The sequence below is a fragment of the Amblyomma americanum genome, chromosome 11, assembly GCF_052857255.1.
Source record: "Amblyomma americanum isolate KBUSLIRL-KWMA chromosome 11, ASM5285725v1, whole genome shotgun sequence".
Lineage (NCBI taxonomy): Eukaryota > Metazoa > Arthropoda > Arachnida > Ixodida > Ixodidae > Amblyomma > Amblyomma americanum.
The window spans coordinates 16,861,138-16,885,690 of record NC_135507.1 but is presented as its reverse complement, the minus strand read 5'-3'; the positions used below and the strand labels follow the sequence as shown (position 1 = coordinate 16,885,690).

At 47.6% G+C, this 24,553-nt stretch overlaps 3 protein-coding genes across 3 annotated transcripts; all 3 read left to right on the top strand.

The window, feature by feature from the left end:
* Positions 1–5,153: 5,153 nt before the first annotated feature.
* LOC144110023 (gamma-interferon-inducible lysosomal thiol reductase-like) lies at positions 5,154–8,567 on the top strand. Its single transcript, XM_077642827.1, has one exon. The coding sequence runs from the start codon at positions 5,686–5,688 to the stop codon at positions 6,598–6,600; it is 915 nt and encodes a 304-aa protein (XP_077498953.1). The 5' UTR covers positions 5,154–5,685; the 3' UTR covers positions 6,601–8,567.
* A 7,339-nt stretch (positions 8,568–15,906) lies between these two features.
* On the top strand, positions 15,907–16,928 carry LOC144110375 (gamma-interferon-inducible lysosomal thiol reductase-like). Its single transcript, XM_077643230.1, has one exon. The coding sequence runs from the start codon at positions 15,922–15,924 to the stop codon at positions 16,696–16,698; it is 777 nt and encodes a 258-aa protein (XP_077499356.1). The 5' UTR covers positions 15,907–15,921; the 3' UTR covers positions 16,699–16,928.
* A 562-nt stretch (positions 16,929–17,490) lies between these two features.
* LOC144109938 (gamma-interferon-inducible lysosomal thiol reductase-like) lies at positions 17,491–21,838 on the top strand. Its single transcript, XM_077642709.1, has 4 exons — positions 17,491–17,895; positions 19,277–19,553; positions 20,381–20,500; positions 20,994–21,838. The coding sequence occupies exons 1-4, from the start codon at positions 17,609–17,611 to the stop codon at positions 21,171–21,173; spliced, it is 864 nt and encodes a 287-aa protein (XP_077498835.1). The 5' UTR covers positions 17,491–17,608; the 3' UTR covers positions 21,174–21,838.
* Positions 21,839–24,553: the final 2,715 nt, after the last annotated feature.

Below are 24,553 nucleotides of genomic sequence, written 5' to 3'. Positions count from 1 at the left end.
GCCACTCCGTGACGACACCACTTTAAGATCACGTGATGACCATTTGTCCAATGAGAATGCAGCAATGCCTTGTTCGCCTGCCAAGGGAAATGCGTGCAAAAGCCCGTTTGATGTAATTATCTTAGTCGTGGACTAAAAATATCGCGAGTGTAATAACGATGAAGTGTCAGCTAGCATTCAATATTATTTTCTCTCTCTCTCTCACCAGAAAATTTTTGTGTTTGAACTTTAACCCTTTCCCGAAGTTGCCCTTGCACTTCCATGGTGACCACCATATACTTGGCATCTTTTTAATGCGAGATAATCATGTAGCTCATCAGCAACGAAACTAGGTGTTGTCGCCATTGACCATAAAAGTGGTCCCAACAATTCAAGAGGACGTCGTCGTGGTATCAAAGAAAAATAAAATTTATTTCAAAGGTGCAGGGAATTGAACCCAGGACTTTGAGATTTCGAGGCGAGCACGAAACCAATAGGCAAAAAAAAAAAAACATGTTGCTCCTTGCCGAACAAACGTGTACCTAGTATATATGTTACCTTTCGACCGTATGCTAATGAGTAGGTGTGTCATTAGAACAGAAGGTAAAAAAAATGAAAATAAACAAGATATAAGCAAGAAAATAAGACAAAAACAACGCGTTTGCATTCAAAGCCCCTGAGTAGTCTTAGGTGCTTACTGGTAATTTTAGGTTCGCACCGCGGCAGATCAGACTCCAAGATTTGAAACAACTTCATTTTACACTATAAATATTGGTTTTGGAAACGAAATGACGCAGTAACACTCTCACATATCTCGGCGGGCACTCGAACCGCCCCGTAAGAGAAGGATTAAAGGAAGGAGTGCAAGAAGAAAGGAAAAAGAAGGGCCGTAGTGGTGGTCTCAGGAATAATTTCGACCACCTAGGGATCTTTAACGTGCACTGACATCGCACAGAACACGGGCGCCTTTAGTGTTTTGTTTCTTTATGCAGTACAGCTGGTTTTTGAGGACAATGAAATGCGTGGTTAGTGTCTCACTTCTCTGTGGATACCTCAACCACATCGCGAAGAAAATGATGAAGGAAGAGTGAAAGAAGAAGGAGAGAAAGAGGTGCCGTAGTGGAGGGCTCCGGAATTATTTCGACCTCCTGGGGATCCTTAACATGCATTGACATTGCTCAGAACACGGGCGACTTTTGCGTTTCGCCTCCATCGAAACGGTGGCCGCCGCAGTTGGAATTAAACCCGTGTCCTCCGCCTTAGTATCCGAGCGTCCTAAGCACTGATCCACCGCGGCGTTGAGGTCAGATGTTGACAGCATCACGGGAGCAGAATTTTGGAGAAATGTGCTGAAGAGGAAAGTTACATACGTCCCGCACTTAATAAATCGGAGTGGTCTGGAGACTGTATGTAACAATGTAAGAGCCGTTATGTCGTGGCACATGCGATGGTTCACCGGCGCTTTCACAGAAAAAAACAACAATAAAGCTACATCTTCTCGCTAACAAACTGCTGCCTATCGGCATTCATCCGCGAACCATCGAAGGTGCTTTTTCAAGAGTTTTGCAAGAGTAATGAACTAATTTGCCAGAGTAATGAACATTTTGCAAGAGTAATGAACTAATAAACGTGATAGACCAAGTAGATGTAAGGGGCATTTTATGTCACAAGCCTGCGGTGTAATGATAGTGATGAGAAGACGAAAAAAATGAATAGAGCCATTATAAAGTAAGGTTCCAGGTGCTACGCAGAATATCATCCAAATTATTCTGCTACGTTCTATACGTGGCACCCGCTTTATGTAGATTGATGCGCTGTTTTTTTTACTGTTTTTTGAAGAAAGCTTGACACGTGCGATGTACATGGAGGACAAGAACAATACAACTAAGATACGAAGCTTTTTGTCAGGTTTCAGGAGTTGATGCCTTATTAGCAATAGCTGCACTTTGTGTTATGGTTGACGCTGAATAAATCAAGCGCATCTGAAGGCACACCGACAGCCAGTCGCAGCTGTTTCTCATAACAAGGAACATCGCATGGAGCGACGCAAGTACCTCCCCAGATCATAAATACGTCCTCATACACAGCTTTGAAAGATAAAAAAAAATGAGGGTTACAGCTGTAATTACGAAACGTTGCCTCCAGCGCCACCTCTTTTCAAACACGTGCGTTATGCGGCGGTTAGGAAAAGACAGGGAGCTGTTTACAAGGAATCAGTGGCACCTCTCGGAGCAGTTTGCCTGAAATTTCGAAGATGGCGCTGGTGAAGCTGTTGCTTTAATATGCTTATCTAGGGCCTTACTCCTCTGGCAAAAGAATACACGAGAGAAATGCCACAAGTTGCATTCGTCGCTACTGCATACTTTCGACAAATTCCTTTTCGTTATTTACGTAAGCGTCCGCTGCACTCTACGTCATTGTATCTCTTGCTAAGCCCATCTGATGCTGAAAAAATACCGACAACCAGCTCATATCGACTGATTATACGCGGTGCTGAACTCTATTCACTGCCAATAGTTTTCACTTCTAAAATCGTCTATTATCTTCAGGCTGCTGTTTTTAGGAATATCTTAACTCGTCAAGACAACACCTCGTCTACATATTTGTGAATATTTACCTGACACGTTCAAAATAGTTTTCTAAATTATATCCATTTAATTCAATGTGCATTAAAGAGAAGGAAATTTCTAGCATCTCGCAAAATGCAACCTATACAAGATAATAGACGCTGATTGGATTGCGTGCGACATTGTGTGTTGTGAAGGAACATTTCGCATTTAACTCCTTCATGATACGAATTCTTTGTGGCTATTCTGGTACACGTCCGCTGTAAAGAATGCGAATGGTGAGGTATTGTGATCAAGTTGTGCATGTTTCATGTGGTCCTTATAGTAGACGGTCTCATTATGTGTAGGTAGCAAACCAGAGGAAGGCGAAACGGAGCAACTATTAATGTCACTTGTTATCGATATTTATCGATGGCTAGTATTTAAAACTGATAGCTGTTGCATTAACTTTCAGTAGGGTGAAATTTGTATTTGGTCTCAACACAAACACTTCCTTGGCGATATACTCTTCATAATGATGATTCTCATTGTGAACAGCATATCACTAGCGAAAGTTTGTGCATCACATGTATTAAGATGCGTTCTTCTGCATAACTGATCCAAGTAACGTTCAAACAGACAAAAATAATAGAGAAAGGAAATAAGGGCACAAAGAAAAACTTATTCAAATCGATGCATGCCCGCTTGCCGAGCGCGCAGATGTTTAGACAGACAGACGTTCAACTAAACTAAAAATGCAATTGTTTGCAACGTCTCCTCTCGCTATGGCATGAAACAAATATGGCAATTGTTTCAGTCTGTTGTTTACAGGCTGATGGTTGCTGAGCAGCGATTCCTCATATGAGCTCTGACATCATAGGCAGGAACAGCTGCCAAAGCAAGATATATGGCTTGGATGTGTTATTTTTGTTATAGTTATTGTTACTGTTATTTTGTTTATTGTTTGTTAATGTTTTTGTTTCAGCAATAGAGCAGTCTAATTTTCACGAATTCACAGAGCTGTGTCGATCAAAAAAAGATGATCATATCAGCACGATCGGATATAGCTTTCGATAACTGTTTTCAGGTACAGCAGAACAGGAAAATTCATACGGACATCTGATTAATATGTGTGTGTGAAACGAGATAGCATCAGATGATTTTGATGCCTTTACCGGAAGTGGCATCGTTTTCCTCCCGCCAATGGGGAATTTTATGACCAATGACACATTTTTTTTTCCCGATAAGGCTTTTAATACTGTTGCATTAAAAAGGGGAGGGGATACTTAAGTTCCGCCTTAAGAGTATAACATGGTAGCGTTAATGGGTTAATGTCCATATGTGCAGAATTGTTCACTCTCTACTTCACATTCTTGACCTCTGGGAGTCTTCATGCCACTCTTGGCGCTGTGGTGCAGCGGTTAAGCGATGTGCCACTGCCCTGCGTTGGCAGGTTCTCCCAGCGGTGGGCCTTGTAACACCCAGGTTGCTGCGACTGAACAACCTCTCTCGACCATTAATTAATTTCACTGCCACCCTCCATGGTGCGTTGTCTGCTCACTATCGGGCGGGCAGGTTGTGATGACGCCACAAGGCTATCCAATCTACGTGGCCCACCTGCCTCCTAGGTTGTGTCTCTGGAGATGTTTAGTGCATTACGACTTACAGTGGCCATTCCCCGGATGTTGGCAGAGCTTGCAGTACTTCTGTTTCTTTTTTTTCTCTCGCTTCACGCCTGCTTCTTTTTGTCACTGCCCTTCGGCAACATGTCAAGCTCTTCTGGCCTCATGGTGGTTTTTTTTTTCGTGGGTACATGTTTGGTGGCTCGACGATTTTAAAAATAAAATTGCAGTTCAGCGTTTTGGCATGTCGGCCTTTTCTTGCAGCCGTGTTACTTCGCATTGCTGTGAAAGCGATATCAAACCCATCAATAAATCCTAATGCTTGGTTTACTCAAGAATCAAACTCTTCGAGGGCCCTTCGTTTTTGAGTGGAAGCTGATTTTACTCGATTTTTGAACCCCAAGAAAATTTCTTACAAATCGGGTGACACCCGATTTCTGCCCGAAAAGAAGCCCTCTCAGAAAATTTGTTTTTCATGTAGACAAAGCTGAACACATCGCATGAAATAAGAGGACATGATGTACGAACATCCAGAGTGATGTTTTCAGTCAACTAATAATTTTAATCTTTTAATATTTTTTATACCTGTTGATGGACGGAATGCCATGCGCAAAGAAATGCAGTGTTTTGTGCCGATCATCACCGCCTTGCAAGCATAAGTACATAGAACTGAGTTGCAAATTTGGAAGTCTACATCTCTGAATACGAATATGGTCCGAGAATTCTGACAAATAGGGTCCTCAAGTTTCCAATACAAACTGCACGCTAACGGTAGTGACTGAAGTTTTTATTAACTGATTGCGGTTGATTAGGAGACAAACTATGAAATTTATTCTTTTACATCGTGTCCGCCTGGGATCATAGCCTGCGTGCAAAAATGGCTTTGTACTAGTCTCAGATATAGCTTTTTTTTTTTAATCCAGAGTAAGACCTAGACAAATTCTTGTTTTCACCATTAGAGACCTGCTGGCATCTACTGGTAAACCGAAATAGTAGAATGACGACAGTAAAGGCAAAGGGTGTGGAGATAATAGAAATTCAGATCGAGCAGCCAGAAACAAACCGACCGACGCGGTGAAGCCGCCTGGAGTGCGAAAATGGCTGCGCTCGAGCGATGCTTTAAAGACACGCGGAAGACAGCTGCGTTCCTCTCAGAAGCATAGAGGTCAAGGTTCATTGCAGCGAAACGGCGCGCTTGAGTTTATACAAAAAAAAACGCTCTCTTTCTCGTCCTTGCCTTATCCAAGCGGCGAGCGCATGCCTTCTAAATGTCAGCTCCACCGACGCGCGCTGTGCACTGTTTCGCTCTTCGCTCTTTCGAGCTCCTTGGATCCAGCATTGTTGAGGGCAAAACCGATCTCTCCGGTTGGTGTCCTGGAGGAAGTGACGTGACAGAACGTCACTTCCTACGTGTACGCGCTTGGTCGCCGTTCGCGACAGCTTCGAAATCGATGGCTCATTGTGCCCGAGGGAAGCGTCCGTGTGTGTTGTAGGCGATAGTTGCGCGTCGGCGGCGTCTTCACCGGGCAGGTTGGATTATGAAGCGCGCTCGCGCCGGAGGCTCCTTGAGCCGTGGTGTTTTGGCTTTGCTCTTCATGTGTTGTGCAGCGGAGCTAGTGACAGGAGCGCCTGGTCCATCCGTTTCTGTCAACGGGGAGAACTCCGAAACCGACGACAACGACCAAGGACCCGGACATGTGGGGGAAAAGGGCTACAAAAAAGCGCACGTCCAAGTGATCAATGCAGACACGTTAAAACCGACTCAAATGACGACAACGACCACAAGCACGACGACCACCACGACTACGACCACCACGACTACGACACCTGCCCCCACAGTGTCCAACGAAATCTCGGTCTCGATAAAGAAAGTCGAAGTCACTGTCGTCTACGAGTCCCACTGCCCCTTCAGCCGACGGTTCATCTATGGCCAGCTCTACCCCACGTACCTAAAGATGAAAGAATTTATGAACCTCACGATCCTGCCCTTCGGCAAGGCTCACATCGACAACGTCACAGCCAAAAATCCTCACATCACCTGTCAACACGGGAACAACGAATGCACTGGAAACATGTTGGAGACGTGTGTCCTTCACGTCGCCAAGGAGCAGATGACCGCCGTCAAGATCCTGGCCTGCATGTCCAGCAACTCGCAGCCGCACCTGGCAGGTCCAAACTGCGTGAAAGGCACCAGCGTCAAGTGGTCCATGGTCCAGGAGTGCGTCACCAAGCACGGCACCAAATACATCGTGGAAGTGGCACTGCAGACCTGGAGGATACAGTCGTACGTCGCCCGTGTGCCTCTGATCGTTGTAGACGGGATGATGGACAACTACGTCGAGTACTACGCCCAGAAGAATATGATGAGGCTCATGTGCGAACACGTCCCGTACAATGAGTACAGCCGGACGCCTTGCTCCGCCAGCATGGGCAGGAGGAGGCGCAGGAGGTGAAACCGCCTCATCTGTACTCTCTCTCACAATTAGTGGCCAGTGAAGAGAGAGCTGCGGCTTCCGCCAGAGGATCGTGGGTCGAATTATCAAAGCTATTGACACGTTTAAGTGGTGCGTTTTTCTTTAACCACTTTTTTTTTATCTCCCGCTTGCGGGAATCAGAATGACGGAAGCGACAGGAATGAACCAGTTATTACTTGGGAATTGCTTTGAAAGCTCGGCCTCTCCTATTTTTTTTTTGTTGGTGAGAGCTACAGCGTCATCTTCAATATCAGTTAAAACAAATTGTGAGAGCTAGTACAGACTGTCGTCCGTCGCTCACGAGAAGCACCGACACAATGTTCAACAGTACAGAAAGTACAGGGACTGCAATTCAATCATTTCTTCTTGGTATAGGGCTGGTTCCCCTTGTCCTGTGGCTTCGTCTCTGTCAAAAGCAAATAGTGTCTGAAAAAAGCAGGCTGACCATTTAGTGAATTCCACGGCACATCCAAGCTTGAGCTGCCAAGTTCCAGGCTGTCGAAAGGGTGCTAATCGCTTCTGAAAGGCCACGGACAGCAGGGATAGCACAGTGACGTAATAGGATGGCTCGATAGCTTCTATACACATGCGGCCGATGTCCTGGGTAGTTTGTTATTATGCATTCACACCAACTGGCAATGCTCTTGCTGTTTGAACGTGAAATGCATCGTTAAAAAACAGTTCCGCACGGGAGATCGTATTGATTGAGGCATCTGGTTTTCGTAGCGTGAAGGATCACAACTTCTGACTGCCACGTCAACAAGAATACATGTTAGGTGCGCTCACATGCTTCAAGAAAACAGCCATGTGACACAGCTTGTTGAGAGTTTGCTGCGTAATGATTTTGTTTGCTTTACACAGTATTTGCTTCGTCCCGATGGAACCGAATAGCTACTTTCCTATTGTCTTAATTGCTCCACATCAGCGACCGGATGTGACATCAGAACGACAGCAGAACATGAGAGGTTTTAATAATCGAGGGACACCATGATCTAGAGAAAGACCGTATAAACGTTATAATTATGCATCTAAGCCACTCTTTCCCTGCCTTAAACTGTTGCCACCCATCTTGACGGAGGAGGGGCCGGAAGGAAGGCGGGGCGATTCTATATTATGTCAGCGCAGTCATTCTTTTCCCCGCAGGGTAAAAATAGCAGAAGAAAGGGAAGGGAAGAAGGCTAATCAAGCAATGCCCATTTGGCTGCTCCACTCACGGGATGAGGGGTAAAAGGCGGGGAGTTGGACGAGAGCAAAAAAAGTTGATTTCATTGTGTAAATAGAGATTTCAGAATAAGAAACTGAATGTGTTTGTCGCACTACCAATAGGAATGTCAGAACTTATATGACTTTGAGAGAGTGTGAGCGACAGTTATGGCCGAGTGATAGCCACTCTTATAATCGGCAAGGGTTGTGACAATGATTTTGACTCGGTAGTAAATAGGATAAAGCCACCTGTCTTTAATGCCTTTGCGGCACTCTGACCTGTATATAAAAGCTACATATAGCTTGAAATCCACCTCTAATAACGTATTAGAAGTTGGTCATTTTTCCTTGTTGAACGTATGCCTGTCGAGAATAAAACGCAAGAGTTGTTTTTAAACACTAGAAGCTTATCATCAAAGTATTTTTCCTCACAGATGTGCGATGTAGCAATAACAAAACCAAACCTCCTTTTAGCTTTTTTACGGCGGGACAGAGGCACTGAGTGTGTAACATAGTGGTAAACTGTTATAGGCAACTATTTACAGGTCCCTTTTTTGCAACTGAAGTGTTATGAACTCAACTCATAACGCTGTAACGGCTGTGGTATTTTTTTGTATAAACACTGCTGCGACTACTTAACAGTACCATGTTGTAACAGCTGATTGTGCCAAAGCCTCGAGACCGACCATGTAGTGGTCGCTATGACCGTTCAGGTGTTGGAATAAAGAACCAACTGTTTCAAAGCCGGCTGCGTGCTCGTGACTCGCTCTCAAAAAACGAACACAAACAAAATTGAAGGACTTAATCTATTTGCCATCTCTCCATCCGGAGTAGAGGCCTACTCTTGTACTGTAAGCCATGCGTACCTTACGAACTCCGCTTTCGCCTCGCGGTCATTGTCTCCTTCGAAAAAACAAAAAAAAGAAACGTATGAAATGGCTGGATCCGTGTATGCATAACCTATCTCCTTGGGCGCGATTTTGACAGTACAGTAAAACAGCTGCAATCACATTAGCTGTGCATCGAATATTTGGTTCAATATTCGGGATAGAGTAGGGATAGACATTCATTTTGATCAAACATCAGAGGCTACAATTCTAAGAGACGATACATTTGGACACACTTAAAATGCGCATCGGAAATGCCTAAATAATTTGAAGAGGGCAAGCACAAGCATTATTCTTGGACAGGTATCAGAAGCCAGCAACCAAACAGTTAAGAAATAGTGTATCTTGGTGCCAAGCAGAATAGAAAGAAGTAGTGAACTTATCGTTGGAGTAACTTATTGTAGACAAGTTCAGTTAACGTAGCTGAACCGAGTAGACATGCGATAGCAGGCGCTCATTCTTCAACTGTAGGGGACACTTAAACTCCGCCTGAAGGGTACGACTTGATATCTTTAGTAGGTTAATGCCCATGTATGCAGAATTGGTCACTCTCTGTTTAACATTCATAGATGGCGGCTACTCCACATACCACAACCAGCGCAGTGGCTCAGCGGTTAAGAGATGCGGCACTGCACTTGCAGGTGGCTATTCCTGTCACAACCGCCGGTAGGGATTGTGCGTTACATGTTTCGCTTCCCGAGCAACCTCTCGCGCAGATGGGGCGCCGCTCCTACGACCGTACCCGCGCTTACCCGAGTAACTCAGGCAAGCTCGGGTAGTAACTTGGGTTGCTAGCCAACGGCACAAGATCGTATGTACGGTGAAAATATTCTTGGCCAGTGTTGGTGAACATATGAGTGCTTTCGCACTAAAACAAAACCGCGCAGTCAGTCAGATTTCCTCTGTTGTGGTGGCGGAGTGGGTAGATTGCAGTCCTCGCTTCGGTGCCCAGCACCTGCTACGCAAACTGCACAGATGGCACTGCTGTGTACATTCTGGAATACTTGGACTGGTTTTGTACTGCGTCTCGTCTTAGGACGTGTACTTGAAAAAGTGCTATGACGTGTTTTATGGAAGAAAGAGGAGAGGGTGAGTGTCGTTTTCTTTCGCTGTTCCTCGGGAGGCGTAGTTACGAAATGTGGCCGATGCAGCAAGCGGCTTTCCGATTCCAAGGTCGCGCATACAGGAGACGAGCACGCTGAAAAGGTCGTGAAGAAATTTTCCATAGTAATTTTTGTCAAAAAGGAGTAATGATTATCAGTGATAGCTTGAAAATAGGAACAATATCTGACACTCAGCAGTGCCGAAATCGAAACTATGCATCAGCAACCATATCTCTGTATGACAGCTCTTCGTCAGTAGATTCTGGTCAATACGATACGCGTAGACGCGACACCAGCAGCAGCGGCAGTCATGCGTTGTACCGATCATGTCCTGGAAATAAGTTCCAGAACACCATGCCCACCAGATATCGAAAAGAAAAACCATGGCAGACGCGGGTTTGGCTTCTGCCGCGTATCTGAGGGGCTTGTTTAGGAATTGGCAATTTAATTCGACATAAAATTCGCGTTACAAGTAAACGGTTCATGAGATTTGGGTAAAAATGCACAGTAAAACGGGACGTTCTAAAGCCTTGAGAAGAAGCGTACTGTACCTCTATGGATGCGAGCGTTTCAATGCAGCATATGTGCGCCAACGCGCTCTCTGCATTCAAATTTGCACTGTAACAGATACCAGCGAATTTACGGCACAGCAAATATTTTGCGATTACTTTTGACGCGACTAGTACATGTATACCTTCCCTGTGCTAACGTCTTGCCGAGACTTAACCAGACGTCGCCTCGTTAGGTCGAAATTTTACAGCTTTTGCCTTCCGCATTGCCCGCTGTGCGAATAGAGAGGAAGACAATTGAGAGAGAGGAAGAGAATGCAGCTGCGCTGAAAACTTGAATCGCCACGTTCCTGTGGTGGCGCATGGTTAGGCCTCGTCGCTGAGCACTTTTGCACCAGCATAACAGGAATATTTTCTCCTTAATTCTATTTCATTTTTATCGTAAGCCGCAACCAATGGCGTTTTTCAGGACGGCAGAAGAACAAAACTCCAGCCAGTAACAAATGGAAGAACTTCTCCATGTCACTAAAAAGTACAATTCATCACGTCTTGGTCAAGAGCTCACTGGAAAAACGAAATTTACGTTTTTCACATTTACGTTTAGTTTATTTTTGTGAACGTATCCTTTGTATTTTTGTAGTTTTATCCTTTCTTACGTATCCTGTCCTTTGACGGCAAACGAATGGAAGGAAATGAAGAACGAGACTAAACTAACAGAACTGCAATGGAATTTTCAAGTTATCTCGCCTGCGGTTCTCTCTGGCTGCATCTTCCGCTGAGATGTACGGGTTCTGGAATTCCATACCAGATGACGCACATTACTTTCACAAAACGAACAATAAGGAGCCCTAAACACGGACTGCGGCCACCAGAACATGTCATTCTGGCCTTGACTGATGATGAACGCTGGGGAGCGAAATGTGGTAAAAGAAATAAAAGAACATGGTGCTGACGTCTCGCCTCCCGATTCTTCATCTGTGTTTGTACAATAGTCTTTCGAAAGCGATTAAGAACAAGATGAACAGCAGTGCGTATTAGATCGATGGCGTGGATGAGTGCGCACGCACACACGCTCACACGCACCGAAACTTGGTACCAGGGCGAAGTTGAAAGCGCGTTGGAAGAGTATACAACACAAACGCTGCACTTCAACTAAATTTTATTTTATCACGGAACTCTAACAAACAATACGTGGTGTAGGAGGAAAACAACTTGGAGACAAGAAAATGGCAATCGCCTAAAAAAGAAATCGTAATGGTTTCAGCATAACTTGTTTTGCTCATTATCGTTTATCTCTTGTCTCTTTATTTCCCCACTATCTCACGAACGCGCCGTGCATAGATAACCTGGGTTTATAGCACCTTAGACAATCCAGTTGTTTCTTCAGAAACCAGAAGTGCCACAAAACTACCACTGACGCAGTTGTCTCTAACGGTGAGAATACAGAATCCTTCGAATATTTTCGGGCTCGGCTTGTCTGTGTGTCAAAATTTGCGCAATACGCGTGTCTGGTTGAAAAGTGCCTCGCAGGCGCTGGCTTGTACGCGCAATGACGACCGTGGTCAGCCAAATGTCCTCCGCCAATCGAGGCACGAACTACTACACACAGCTTTCTTAAGCTGTCGCCGTTAATACAGCGTCCAGTCGGGCCAGTAGTGCTTTCCACAGTAGAGCGTAATGATATACCACACCGACCTCGCGGGCAACGTACAGCGTGCGTTTTTTGTCTCTTCATGCTGATACCATATTTTATGGTGTAAAATGTTACACCAGCTGTGGGCTCTTAGAGGGCTAAGATTAATAATTTTGCAATGCTGCATTAGAAAGCTCAATTCTAAGAACGTGAAAAAAAGGATCTCTTAACGCAAATAACACGAGGTTTATGCTATTTTGTCGGAATGAAAAAATTGTTTATGGATGTACGGAATAAATATTACGGATCACTGTAAATGTTGGACACTCGTGGTTGGAAATATCATTGGTAATCGGAAATGAAATGTACCTTTGGAAATATCGCCGTTCAAATACTTTATCAATATTTTTCGCTTTTTCATGTCACTACGATGTGCCACTTATGTTGTGTCTATATCGTTCATCAGCCTGCTGCTGAGCGCGGCATCCACCAGTCAGGTTCGATGCTACAGCTTACACATTTTTTTTTCGCCCTGCAACTCTCATCTCTATTATGACACATTATAGGGTATCAATTGGTATAACTCACCCCTTAAGTTGAACTAATGCCACTAGGGCGCCTATTTTGCCTCACCTACTTTAAGGCTTGAATCTCGCGCAACCGTCTTTCCAGTTGTCTCGCAAGATGACCGAACATCTGAAGTGTGCAGGCTTCTCGTTAGGCGGAAAAGGCTACGAGTATCTGCGCAATGAACAGCTCATGTCATCAATAACCACTCATCATCTTTCTGCGGTGGCACGCAAAACCTGAATGAAGTTCATTATTAAATAACTATTAATTAAACCGTTCGGTCATTCTCAGTACATTGGCGGTGGGATGGCTTCAGCCTCTGGTCGGGATTACAAAACGTCAATTTTCGTCTTTCAATTCTGCCTCTCAATGAAGAAACTGCGGCCCAGAAGGTGGAACCAGTGGGAATTACTCTGCAAAAACTACCAGAAAGGACCAGAAAAGATTTTTATAAAAAATTAAAAAAAACTAAACAAAAACGTTCGTAAAAAGGCCTCGAAAAAGCACCTCGGTTCTCTGCATGTCCCATACAGGCAGGAAAAGGGCAGAAGCCGCAAGCACCGCTCTGGAAAGCTGACGTGAGGGCCATTATAAAAAAAGAGTGGAGTGCAGAACAACGTCATGAAGAGACGTCATGGATGTCGTCAATGAAGCACATGGCGAGCGCTACTCTGCCAATCAAGGTGATTCGACGGACAGGTCAGCCCTAGACCACAGCACAGGCACGATAAACAAGCAAGGGGTGAAAAATTCACAGGGACACCTCGCTTCATTATCTGATGGCAATGTGATAGCATAGCAGCTGTTGGTGCCTTTACCAGAAGTGACGTCATTTCCTTCCAGACGTAACTCCCCTCCAGCCAATGGGAATGCTCCTGTTTGGTGAAGTATACCCTCCCGCCAAAGGGCAAATTTTGTGAGCGACGACGCATCTTGTTCCTGTAGGGTTTCTAATGACATCGCATTAAAGGTAGCCTTCAGTTAAAGCAGCATGCTAAGCGTGTTGCTGAATCGAAATTTGTAACATTGCAATAACGCAAAAGACAGAGATAGACGAGGAGCGGTCAGAACCAGCGACTGCTCTGTCTGCTTGTGTAAGTGTCCTTGCTTTACGCTGGTAAAACATTCCAAACAAGTAACCTTTGACGCAGAGCTTGACTATTGCTCGCGATACACGCGACAGCCACACGGCAGTCTTGCTGGCAGCCCCTTTCGCTGTCCACGTCTTCGCTTACAGCGAGAGGCATGTGCCCTTAAAAAAGGCATTCGTCAACTGTGCAGCTGTGGCAGACCTAGTACTCAAAGCTGGACGAGAGACTATGCGCTCAACTAAAACACCGATCCAGAGGAAAGGATGCATGCATGCATGTATTAAAAACACAGGCAACGCCCGTCAGACAAACAACTGACTCTTAAAGACTGTAAATGTTTCTGAAATTAAAGGTCATTGCCGACGTGGACTCTCAGACATTTCGCTGCCGCCAGCGGCGAAACAATAGCGATAGCCTTAAGTGCGAAGAAACTCTTCAGATTTGTATGGCGTATCCGTATATGGGTAGAATAAATGTATTTTACGTACATAAACAGTTTGTAATTACGCTTAATAATCAGACTGCACTGCTGATTTGTCTTGCAAGACCTTTTTAACGGTTTTTGGCCTGAAATACTGATGCATCAGTACTTTTTGTTCAAGTAGAAGTTTGCCACGCATTTCCTTCCGCGTGTTTGTCGCACTAACGCGGTGGCGCGACGGACACCCGCGGGGCAGTGCCGAAGCATTCACTACGTAGCACTAGTGATCTTACTAAAAGCCCTTTCGTTACAACGCATTGCACAGTATAAAGAGCTGTTGACAGAAAATAAAATGAAATATTACGGGATGATCAGGCATCGGATGCGACGGCTCTGCGAAAGCAGTCGGATTCACCATCGGTGATCACTTCGGTGCTTTCACTCTACTGAAAGGTTTTACTCCAAGCCGAGGCTGAACACAGCTGAGAGAATGTTTTGATGGTGGGCGCAGATGGTTCGAATGTGGCCGTGGGAGGGTGGGCAGCCACCTAGTAGGAAGGGGGGGGGGGGAGGTGGCTGCTGAGTGGTCGGGGTTTTGTAGGGCTGCTGACTTTCCCACAGCTTCTTTGAATTCGATTTCGTCGTATCTTTTGTTTTCCGGTGTGGGGGGGGCAGCTAGTAGAAGGCCTTGTGGTAGGCGGAGGAAGGTGGGTAGGGGATGGGTGAAGGTGGGCTGGAGTGGGGTGGGATGGTGGATCAAGGGTGACGTTGGATGGGTTGAGAGGTCTCCTATACTCTACAGACAAAGGAGTAAAAACGGAGTAAGCTGTACTCTAGCGCATGTCCTTTTGTAAAAGAGATTGCGCTATGCTCCCATAAAGGCGTATTAATGTTTATAGTGCAGCTAAAGGAGAAGGGCAGTGGGGAGGTTCTTGTTGGGTGGCGCTTCTGTAGGCTGGAGGTGGAGGCTCCTGGCTTGAGCTGGAGGCTTCACTTCAACAGACACCAGGTTGCAGGAGAAGGTAAAGTAGTACTGCTTTCGCAGAAGAACTCCGAGACAACTTGACCGTCTGGCATTAAAGGACTCCCAACTGAGTGATATCGATACGGAGCCCCCAACTAAGGGGTGCCTCATAACCACAGTGTTTCTTGTACACATTAAAACCAGTCACTAAATGAACAAAAGTAATTTATTAATAACGCCAGAGTTTGCAGTTACGACATAATACAACTCTGACAAAGTCTACTCCGGTGAAACTTCGTCATATAGTTCCTGTCGTATAAGCTTCCAGTAATCTTGCTCTCTCCTATGCTCCCCTGTATCGCTACTCGCCCTCACTCTTTTAAACAGTCCTCACTCTGAGACCCTCTTGGGTCACATGAATAAACAGGGCTGACTCTCTGGAACATCAGCTACGTTTTACACAAGATCAGGCCCAAACAATACCCAAGTTATTGTCCTTGGTGCGGAGCAAGCGCCACTCTCTACCATACATCTTGGGAATGCCAGGACAAACCGGAGAAACAGTTAATAGTGCCACACCCGACACACGAGCAGTGGGAGGAGGCCGTGACCAGCGACAACCTGGACCAGCAAGCCTATATCATCCAGCTAGACCGCAAGTCAGCTGCCGCCAGTGGAGCCATGGACTTGGGGGCCCCGACCGCTCGGCTCCTGCGAGTTAATGTGTTCTAAATAAAAGTTTTCTCTCTCTCTCCCTGGGTAAAGTTGTCCTAGGTTTGGAAAATTTCTAAAATCGTCTCTTTATTCCTATACAACACTTAACGTCGCCAGCTCTACAACAAATATTGAAAACGGTAGCACTGCCCCTGCGAAACCATCGCGACCAAGCACGTGGTATCAAGAACGACGACGAGGAGCCATGACTTCGAGTCTCCGAGCGATCGCAGTGGCCTGCCTGGCCTTGGTATGCTCTTTCGTCTTGTCCGCCGGCACGCCCACCGCGTCTTCGAGTGGAGGCCGGCCACCGAACCGCGTCAAGGTCCAGCTCTTCTACGAAACCCACTGCCCCTACAGTCAGAAGTTCATCACCCACCAGCTGTGGCCGACCTACCTGCGACTGAACGGCCTTCTGAACGTCCGCCTGATACCCTTCGGCATGGCCAAGAGGAAGGAGACAGTGGGAAAGGGGGGTCGGATGGTCACCGAGATCACCTGCCAGCATGGGCGTCGCGAGTGCGTCGGCAACATGATCCAGGCTTGCGCGGTGTCGCTGTTCAAGGGCACCTACAAGCTGCTTGCCTTCGTGGTCTGCATGGAGTCCTCGGCGACGCCGCACAAGGCGGCCAGGGCTTGCGCCTCCCGCGTTGGCGTCGACTGGGCGGCGCTGAGACGTTGCACGTCGTCCAAGACCGGCCCGAGGCTTCTCCTCAAGATGGGCCGAAAGACGGCCTCGCACCAGCCGGCGATCCGGCACGTTCCTTACGTCGTGGTCAACGGCAAGCAGGGCCAGGACATCGAGAACAGGGCGCGCACAGACCTCTATGGACTGGTCTGTTCCATGTTTGCCGAACCAGTGCCCGCTGCTTGCCTGTCAAAGGACGCCACGAAAACAGTGGCTACTACGGACTTGCTGATGTTAAATGATGTGGCCGCGAATGCGTCGTCAACTAGCAAGAACACTCCTAAGCGGACGTAGAAAAAAAAAAGGCGGCATGAAAAAGTTCTGTTTCTGCCTACAATGCGTGCAAGTCTCTCTACGTGTCCAGGTAGCTTTGCATGTATTAAAGGCACACAGACAGGAATATCACCACGCGTTTCTCTTTAAACCAGTAGCTTACCGCCATGCTGTGGTGAACTTGTGAAGAGGACTGAAACCTCTGTCGTGTGATTTGCCTGGAGACAAGTGCTCCGTCTAACAGCAGGAGGGAAACTAAATACTGCCACAGTCGGCTTAGAGTCGTATGTAACAGCGGAGCGTTGAAGGACTCTGCTGAAGAATTATGCCGTATGAAATCCAGAAATTACAACACTTTTATCCACAGCTCTTCCCGATCCAACCTTCTTAATAGATCCACTAAACACAAAGGGAAAACGTTGTAAGGATCAAACGTAGTTAAATCGAGTAGACGCGCGGAAGCATGTGTCCTTTCTTCGCTTCTTCTTTCTGGCATCTGCGTTTGCACGCAACTGTGTTTCTCGCTCTCCATCGTCACACCCTCTTACCTACGTGAGTTACTCCGATGCTCTAAACAAGACAAGATTCTTGCTCGGGGTTGCTATGTCTGGAGTATTGCTTTCGCACCGATATGGAAGAACACACACGTCAATAAATAACACGTACAAAGCAGTCATACGGCTCACAACTTCACAACACTTTTATCCACAGGTCTTCGCAATACAGCCCTCTAAATATCTCCTTTAAACACAAGTTTAATAGCAGTGGAGGAGCCACGGAAGCGCATCGACAGCGACATTCCCGCATGGAGCGCCAGCAAGCGCCGGGATCCACGGGTCGGCGCAGGGAGGGGCCCTCGCCACCAGCCGCGAAGCGGTCCTCACCGCAGAGGGCCCGCGGAGCCGATGCCAGGGGCACCGTTGCGCGCGGCATGGCTCGCACATGTTCGTGCGGCAGCTTCCTTCTGCTGTCGCTGCTGTGGCTAGCGGCGCTGGCCGCGATCGCCAGCGCCCGCATGTTCAAGTCACGCCGCATCGACTTCTCGCAAATTCCCAAGACGACGCGCATCCAGGTCTACTACGAGTCGCTCTGCCCCTACAGCATCGCCTTCATCACCGAGCAGCTGTGGCCTACGTACGTCCGCGTCGGGTACCTCATGGACGTCCAGCTGATACCGTTCGGCAACGCCTTCAAGGAGCAACAGCAGCAGCAGCAATCGTACGTAAGCCAAGCCAGTGCCGACAGTCGCAAATGCTGCGAGCGGCATATGCAATAGGGCTGCTGTCTTCGTCAGTGAACTCGCTGAGCTTGGAAGGGGCTACCCTGCCGGCAGCCGGCAGAATAACTGTCGGGTTGGGATGCCGGCAGCGTTGGTTGATTGGCTCGCGGTAGCCACGTGACACGCAAAGCTGCCCCTGAAGAACAGATTTTTTTGTTTTTGTTTTTATAAATGAAAAATGAAAACGGTACAAATAAATATTTGCCCCCCCCCCCCCCCCCCCTGGGAGAGTGTCGCCTTTAAGTATCATTCTGAGATTCGTTGGGTTCGGTTTGATTGCCAGATGCCAGCAGCTGTTTTTTGTGCATGGCATTCGGCCAGCAAAGCAGCTTGACAAAGAGAATTCCGGCAGTGTAATTTCATTGGCTTTCTGCTGTGATCATGTGGCCGCAATCGGGAAATAGGGTTAAACTGCCGGCAAAATTCCATGCGGGCTTCTTCCCCGCTGCCGTCACAGCCGCCTCGTCTGTTGAGCTGAGCATGTCGCCAGAGCTGATGCACTAGTCTTTGTCATAGACCTATTATTGCAATTATGGCTTCGCAGGACTGTCAGAAGTTTTGTCTACCCTACTTATCAATGAGCGATACAATGCGTCTTTAAAGTTTTATATTGCCGAGGGCGCTGCAGAAGAACAAACTACTAGGGCTGGTGCCAGCTTCGGTTAGCTATAAGGGTGGTGTAAATATTTTCTGACAAAACTACGCAGTCCCTGTACGCTGACCCCGACACATATAAAACTACTTAAGACATCGTACTGCTGACGTTCTAAGCGCCTTGAGCATAAGCTGTGACGAACTCCGCGGCTTGGTCCCATCGGCTGTGGCGGGCCTTCAGTTAAAGTGGTTGTGCGTTGCCATGCGTATACACAACGTAGCTTGGATATCTGGTTCTCTGCCAAGTCCAGACAGTGAATGTGAGCTGCAGCGATGAAAACACGGTGATTTGGAAGAGACAGGCATATCAGATAGGAGTGCGCAGTACAACAGTAAGGCCATGCATATAGTACGATGGTGAGGAGCGCCCTGCGAATGCCCGAGTTTTGTCACCGATGCTGCCTACACCCTTTGTAATTTCGTCCACTTGGGGCAGACAGATTGAAGTTTAGATCCTGTTGAAATGGCACCGCTGCTATGAGCCATCCTACATAGGTGGTGCCTTGATAGGTTTGCCTGTCTCGGTTTTTAGGACGGCTGCACCGACTAGTGTTCCGCATATTCAGCTCGAAATGCACAGCTTTCACGTCTGACTCAACTCTACGTCGATGCCGCACCTCTGAACTCGTTGTCTTCTCGTCAACGCAGCGGTGGCGGCGGCGCGAGTCGCGAGGAGCGCTTCGCCCTGGGCCGCAGCCGTCAGGGCAAGGAGGCCGAGGCCAAGTACAGTTGCCAACACGGGCCCGAGGAGTGCTTCGGCAACGTGGTGCAGTCGTGCGCTGATCACATCTTCAACGACACCATTCTGTCGCTGGCCTTCGTCACGTGCATGTCGCTGGCCGAGCGACCCCACGAGGCAGGCAGGGAGTGCGCCAGGGGCATTGCTCGCAAGTGGAATGCCATTCAAAGATGCGCTACGGGCGGCAAGGGACGCCTGCTCCAGGTACGGCGTTATTACGCTCACGTCTTTAGTATCCAGGTCGCATATACCCTGGCCCTCAACGTTCGGTCGCAGAGAAGATTTTAATGGGAGAGCATTAAAAGCCGACCCGGAAAAAAAATGCGCCGTCGGCCATTGGCTGGTGCGAAGTGACGTCACGAGATGGGATAAATTCCCTTGGCTGGCATCACTTCCTGTAAGGCATCAACAGCTTTTAATGACGTCACTTTGCCAGCACAAGGTATTTAAGTGTCCTTGTGAATTTTTGTGGCGGAGTGTATCCGTAGTATCTGTATCCTCATGTACGGTTTGAGTTTACTATTAGGACGGAAAATTGGGCTAGTTGGAATACATTCATGTTTAAATAACCAGCGCAAAAAAATAGGGACCAAAAGACTGGAGGACAAACACGGTGCCGTCTTGCAACTGGAAGGTTTAATACATGAGAGTGGCGCCACTCAGACACTCTTAAGCACTGCCATACTGGGAGGAGGAATTCATAACTCCTGCTCCCAGCAGGAGCTATGAACTCCTGCTCCCAGTGTGGCTGGCTGGAGGAACAAATAAAAAACTAAATACAAAGCAATAAAGCTCGACACGAGCTTGGGAGACAGTGATCATGTCCTGGTTTGGTAAGGTAATGTCCTTTCGCTGCTTAGTGGGCTCTCCTTGTGCCAGTATGGCTATTCATATCTGCACTCTGAGCGAAGATGGCAGAAACTCATAGACACATCGTCTCCTGTGGTGGTGAGCGGACATTCGGGGCCACTTTCAAAAGCCCATGTATCGCTGAACCACGCTGCGGCCCCGCCTCGTCACTGCTCACGCAGGACCAGATGAGTGAGCGCACGTGGAACCTGGACCCACCGCACCATTACGTGCCCTGGATCCTCATCAACGGCGTGCACAACGACGTGCAGCAGGCCATGGCGCAGACCGACTTGCTGCAGGTCTGTCTTTATTCCTACATCCCTGTCTTTTCCACAGACCGGTTCGCAAGCTCCTAATTGTTCAAGTCCCCCTTTGTGAGGATCACTCGACAGCATTTGGATTCGAAAATTTCCGCTTAAGACATATGACGTTGACGTCCATTACTGTGAAAAATCAGAAGCTCTACAGTTTTCGCGTAACAGCTTCCCCGAGCGCAGAGCCATAACCAGTAAACTTCGGCGACGTGATCTGTATCGCGCTAAGGTGCACTCTAAACAGAATGGAGTAAAAGAGCACTAACTGTCCTCTTGTGTGCGAGGACGGCTTACTCCGCTTTTACTCCTATATAGACGTACTCGTGTTTAGAGTGTGGGTTGCTGCGCTTATTCCTCTTAGTACACTGTTTCCGCTCATTTAAGTGCGGTGTGGCACCATGATATGCCTAAGCCGCTATGCCAACTCCCCGTGCTTCGAAAGGACCTCACCGCAACGCTGCACGCAACTTCGGCACAGGTCGTGTGCGACTCGACGCCTGACGGCCGGAAGCCTCCTCCGTGCTTCGACGACATGGAGCAGCGACGTGCCCTGCAGAAGCTGTCCGCCTCCATCGAAGAGCGGGCCGAAGACGCACCCAACGGGGTCGCGCAGCGTATGAGACTGCCCGTGGCTGGACATAGCCTCAAGGAGATGTGACGTGGTTCGCCCAGGCAAATTCGCCGCAGCATGAACTCCGCCCGCTTTGGTCCTGGTCTGCTCCTGGTTGCGCCGTTCTAGATCTGCAGGGCATTCGATAGAAAGTGCTGGTGGTAGTTCATTGTGTTTGTCGCGCTAGACTTTCGGTATAGACAAAGTTCGATCCAAATGCCGTCGCGAATGTTAGGTAAGGTACTCGAACTGTTATTGAAAGCGCTCGGATTGTGGTGCTGGGCGCAGAGGCCCGAAGGGCTCACGACAAAGCGTAGCGAGTTGTTTTTAGATATCTGAGCCAATATAGGCTATTTATGCGGTGTCATTCACATAACCGGACACGTTTTCTTGCCGTGAACTACAACGAACATACACTGAGGGATGTTGTCAGTTATGCGTCCGGTTGAATGCAGCGTAGAGTGACTGTATTAAAATAAAGAGCCGCGAAAAATTGCCTAATAATAATAAGGGAGGGTGTAGCCTTGGTACGGTCTCTATAAAAATCTAATCTTTGAAATTATTTCTCCTCGCTGAATAATAACCTGTGACGGAAGGGGATGATATAGCATAACCTGCGCGTATACTAATATCAAGGTTTTTTCCTCTCATTTTGATTTCAGAAATATCATTGTATTGAGTTTTTTTGCTCCCTATAGTACTAATGAGGTGCTCAGCCGTCCAAATGCTACAGGAATGTAAAATAAATTAAGAGCCATTATATAAATGAAGAACGATTCCTGCTGTTAACATCTGCAATGCATTGACTAGATTCTTGAGCCACCTCAAGCAGGACAACCTGGATAAGCACAAAACAACAACAAACGTTCGTCCAAGCATCTGGACAAACGCTTCTAGCACTTGCATTTCGCACAGCTGCCACCACGTGCCGCGTGGCCCCGAAGACTCAAAATCGCTGCGGGAATTTTGAATGCTCGGTACACCACGTTGATGTTCTATGGCAGTCGGAAGTATGTCGTCCGAACGCAAGAAGCATTTTATACGTAAAATTTTGCAGCGAGGAGGAAGTGCCTGTCGTGATAAGCACCATGTTCACGCAGAGTCTCTCGTGACACACTAGATTTCTCAAAATTCATCATCATCATGAGCCTGACTACGCCCACTGTAGGGCAAAGGCCACGCCCATGTCTCTCCATTTAACCCATTCCTTTTGCCAGCAGCAGCCATCGTATCCCCGCAAATTTCTTAATCTCATCTGCCCACCTAACTTTCTGCCCACCCCTGCTATGCTTGCCTTCTCTTGGAATCCAGTCCGTTACCCTTAAGGACCAGCGGTTAGCTTGCCTTCGCATTACATGCCCTGCCCAAGCCACTTTCTTCCTCTTGATTTCGACCAGGATGTCGTTAACCCGTGTTTGTTCCCTCACCCACTCTGCCCGCTTCCGGTCTCTTAATGTTACACATGTCATTTTTCTTCCCATGGCCCGCTACGTTGTTCTTAACTTAAGCTGAACCCTTTTCCTTGGCCTTCACGTTTCTGTCATATAGGTGAGTACCGGTAAGATGAAGCTGTTGTACATTTTTTTACAGCGAGATTTATTGCCTCAAGGCATCAATGGGCGAAGGTGTGATGAAAGATGCATTAATGATGAAAGTAATGGAAAAAGGTTAGCTGATGTTATGAGGTCGAGTAGTGAGCGAAGGTATGGTCCTTGCGTCCAGGCAATATCTGAAGCAGGGTTGCTAGGTGAAAGACCCGCTACCTTCAGGTGCCGGATCCTTGTAGGCTGAGAGCAGGGCAGTCCCACAGTAAGTGGTGAATGTCGGCTTCAATGTCCTCGCGTATTCCTGTTGGACCCCCAAGCCGCGGAAAGACATCTCGGTACTGAGGCCACTTCCGAATGACGGCAGGTGTGAGGGCGATCCCGACCCGGACACTCCTAAACGCAACCTCCCCTGCACGGGTAAGACTGCAGGGGAGAGTTACCGCACACGGAGGGTATAGAGCACGTGTGCGGCGCCGGTGGACTTCCTTTCTTGATAAAAGGAGCGTAAAGTTGTCCAAATGAAGGAGCCGAGGCAACGATGAGCCTGCAGTCACGAGGCGGGTCACTAACTCTACTTCCATGGCTTTGAGTGGTCAGCAGATCCCGTGGGACCCACTCAATACGTTCTGGTTGCGGATGCGTGCGGGATGCGTCCTGACATATTGTTGGGCACTGGATAACACGTCGTAGCAAGCGCACTACTTGAAGTGCGTCAGTGAAGGGAGCATAGTTGTGGCGGCCACGGAGCACTGCTTCTTGAGCTGCAACAAGCTCAGCACAAAAGGATGTAGCGGGTTCTGCAAGTTGAAGCCTAGAGGTTTGATTTAGGGCAGGTCTACATGGGCAGTAGATAGCTGTTGTTGCCTCGCAGGCTTGGATGCTTGCGTCTACGTAGACAACAATGGACCCTTCAGGCAGGCAAACATCTTGTTCTTCAAATTTCTGGCCAAGCAACGATGCCGAATCAGCAGATGTTGGTCGGCGATGATCTGTTGGCCTGTTGTCACTGAGCTTTACAAACTTCCATGGGGAAAGAACTGGCGTTGGCGGCTGGAGAATGGTGTGCGACGTTGCATAAGCCATCAGTACGTGCGCGGAGTGCGATAGACTGGCCTTAAAGCTGCGCGCATTACGGCGCTGCTGCACCAGCTCATCAATGGTACTGAGCTGCGCATTCTCTTGTAAATCTATGACCGGTGTGATGCGTGGAAGGCACGTTATGGTCATCATAGCCTCTCGGTTGACGCCTTCAAGGCGATCCCATTGGGCTCTTGTAAGATGTTGAAACTGGGCTTGATCAACAATACGTGGCTGCAGAACTGCCCTCACCAATTGCCATGCAACGAACGAGCCAGCGCCACCAGTTTTAAGAGCAACTCTTCTAATCAAATCCATAGTCTGAATAGCTTACCTTTTTGCCTGAGAAAGCCAAGCAGTCGCCGATCCTGATTGGTGAATCGCTAAGCCCAGGATTTTTATACTGGAGGTTTCTTGTAGTGGGATGCCTGATAAATCAAGACGGATTGGATTTCAAGCAAGTTTACGACGTCCCCAGCTGTTTGCGACCGACGTGTATGTAGTTTAATGCACGGAAAGTTGAAGGCCGATAGATGATGCGTAATTAGAGGTAACATTCAAGGCTAATCTTGGTAAATGCTCTACACCGTTATGTCATCAGCGTACTGCAGAAATTTTATGTTCACTTTTCTCTTGACGGATATCGATAAACTGGTAATCATGATCTGAGAGAACCTCTCATATGCGCTCCACCCCATTCTTATCCTTCTAGTTATTTCCTTCTCATGATCTGGATCAGCTGTCACTACCTGCCCTAAGTAGACATATTCCTTTACCACTTCCAGCACCTCGCTACTAATTGTG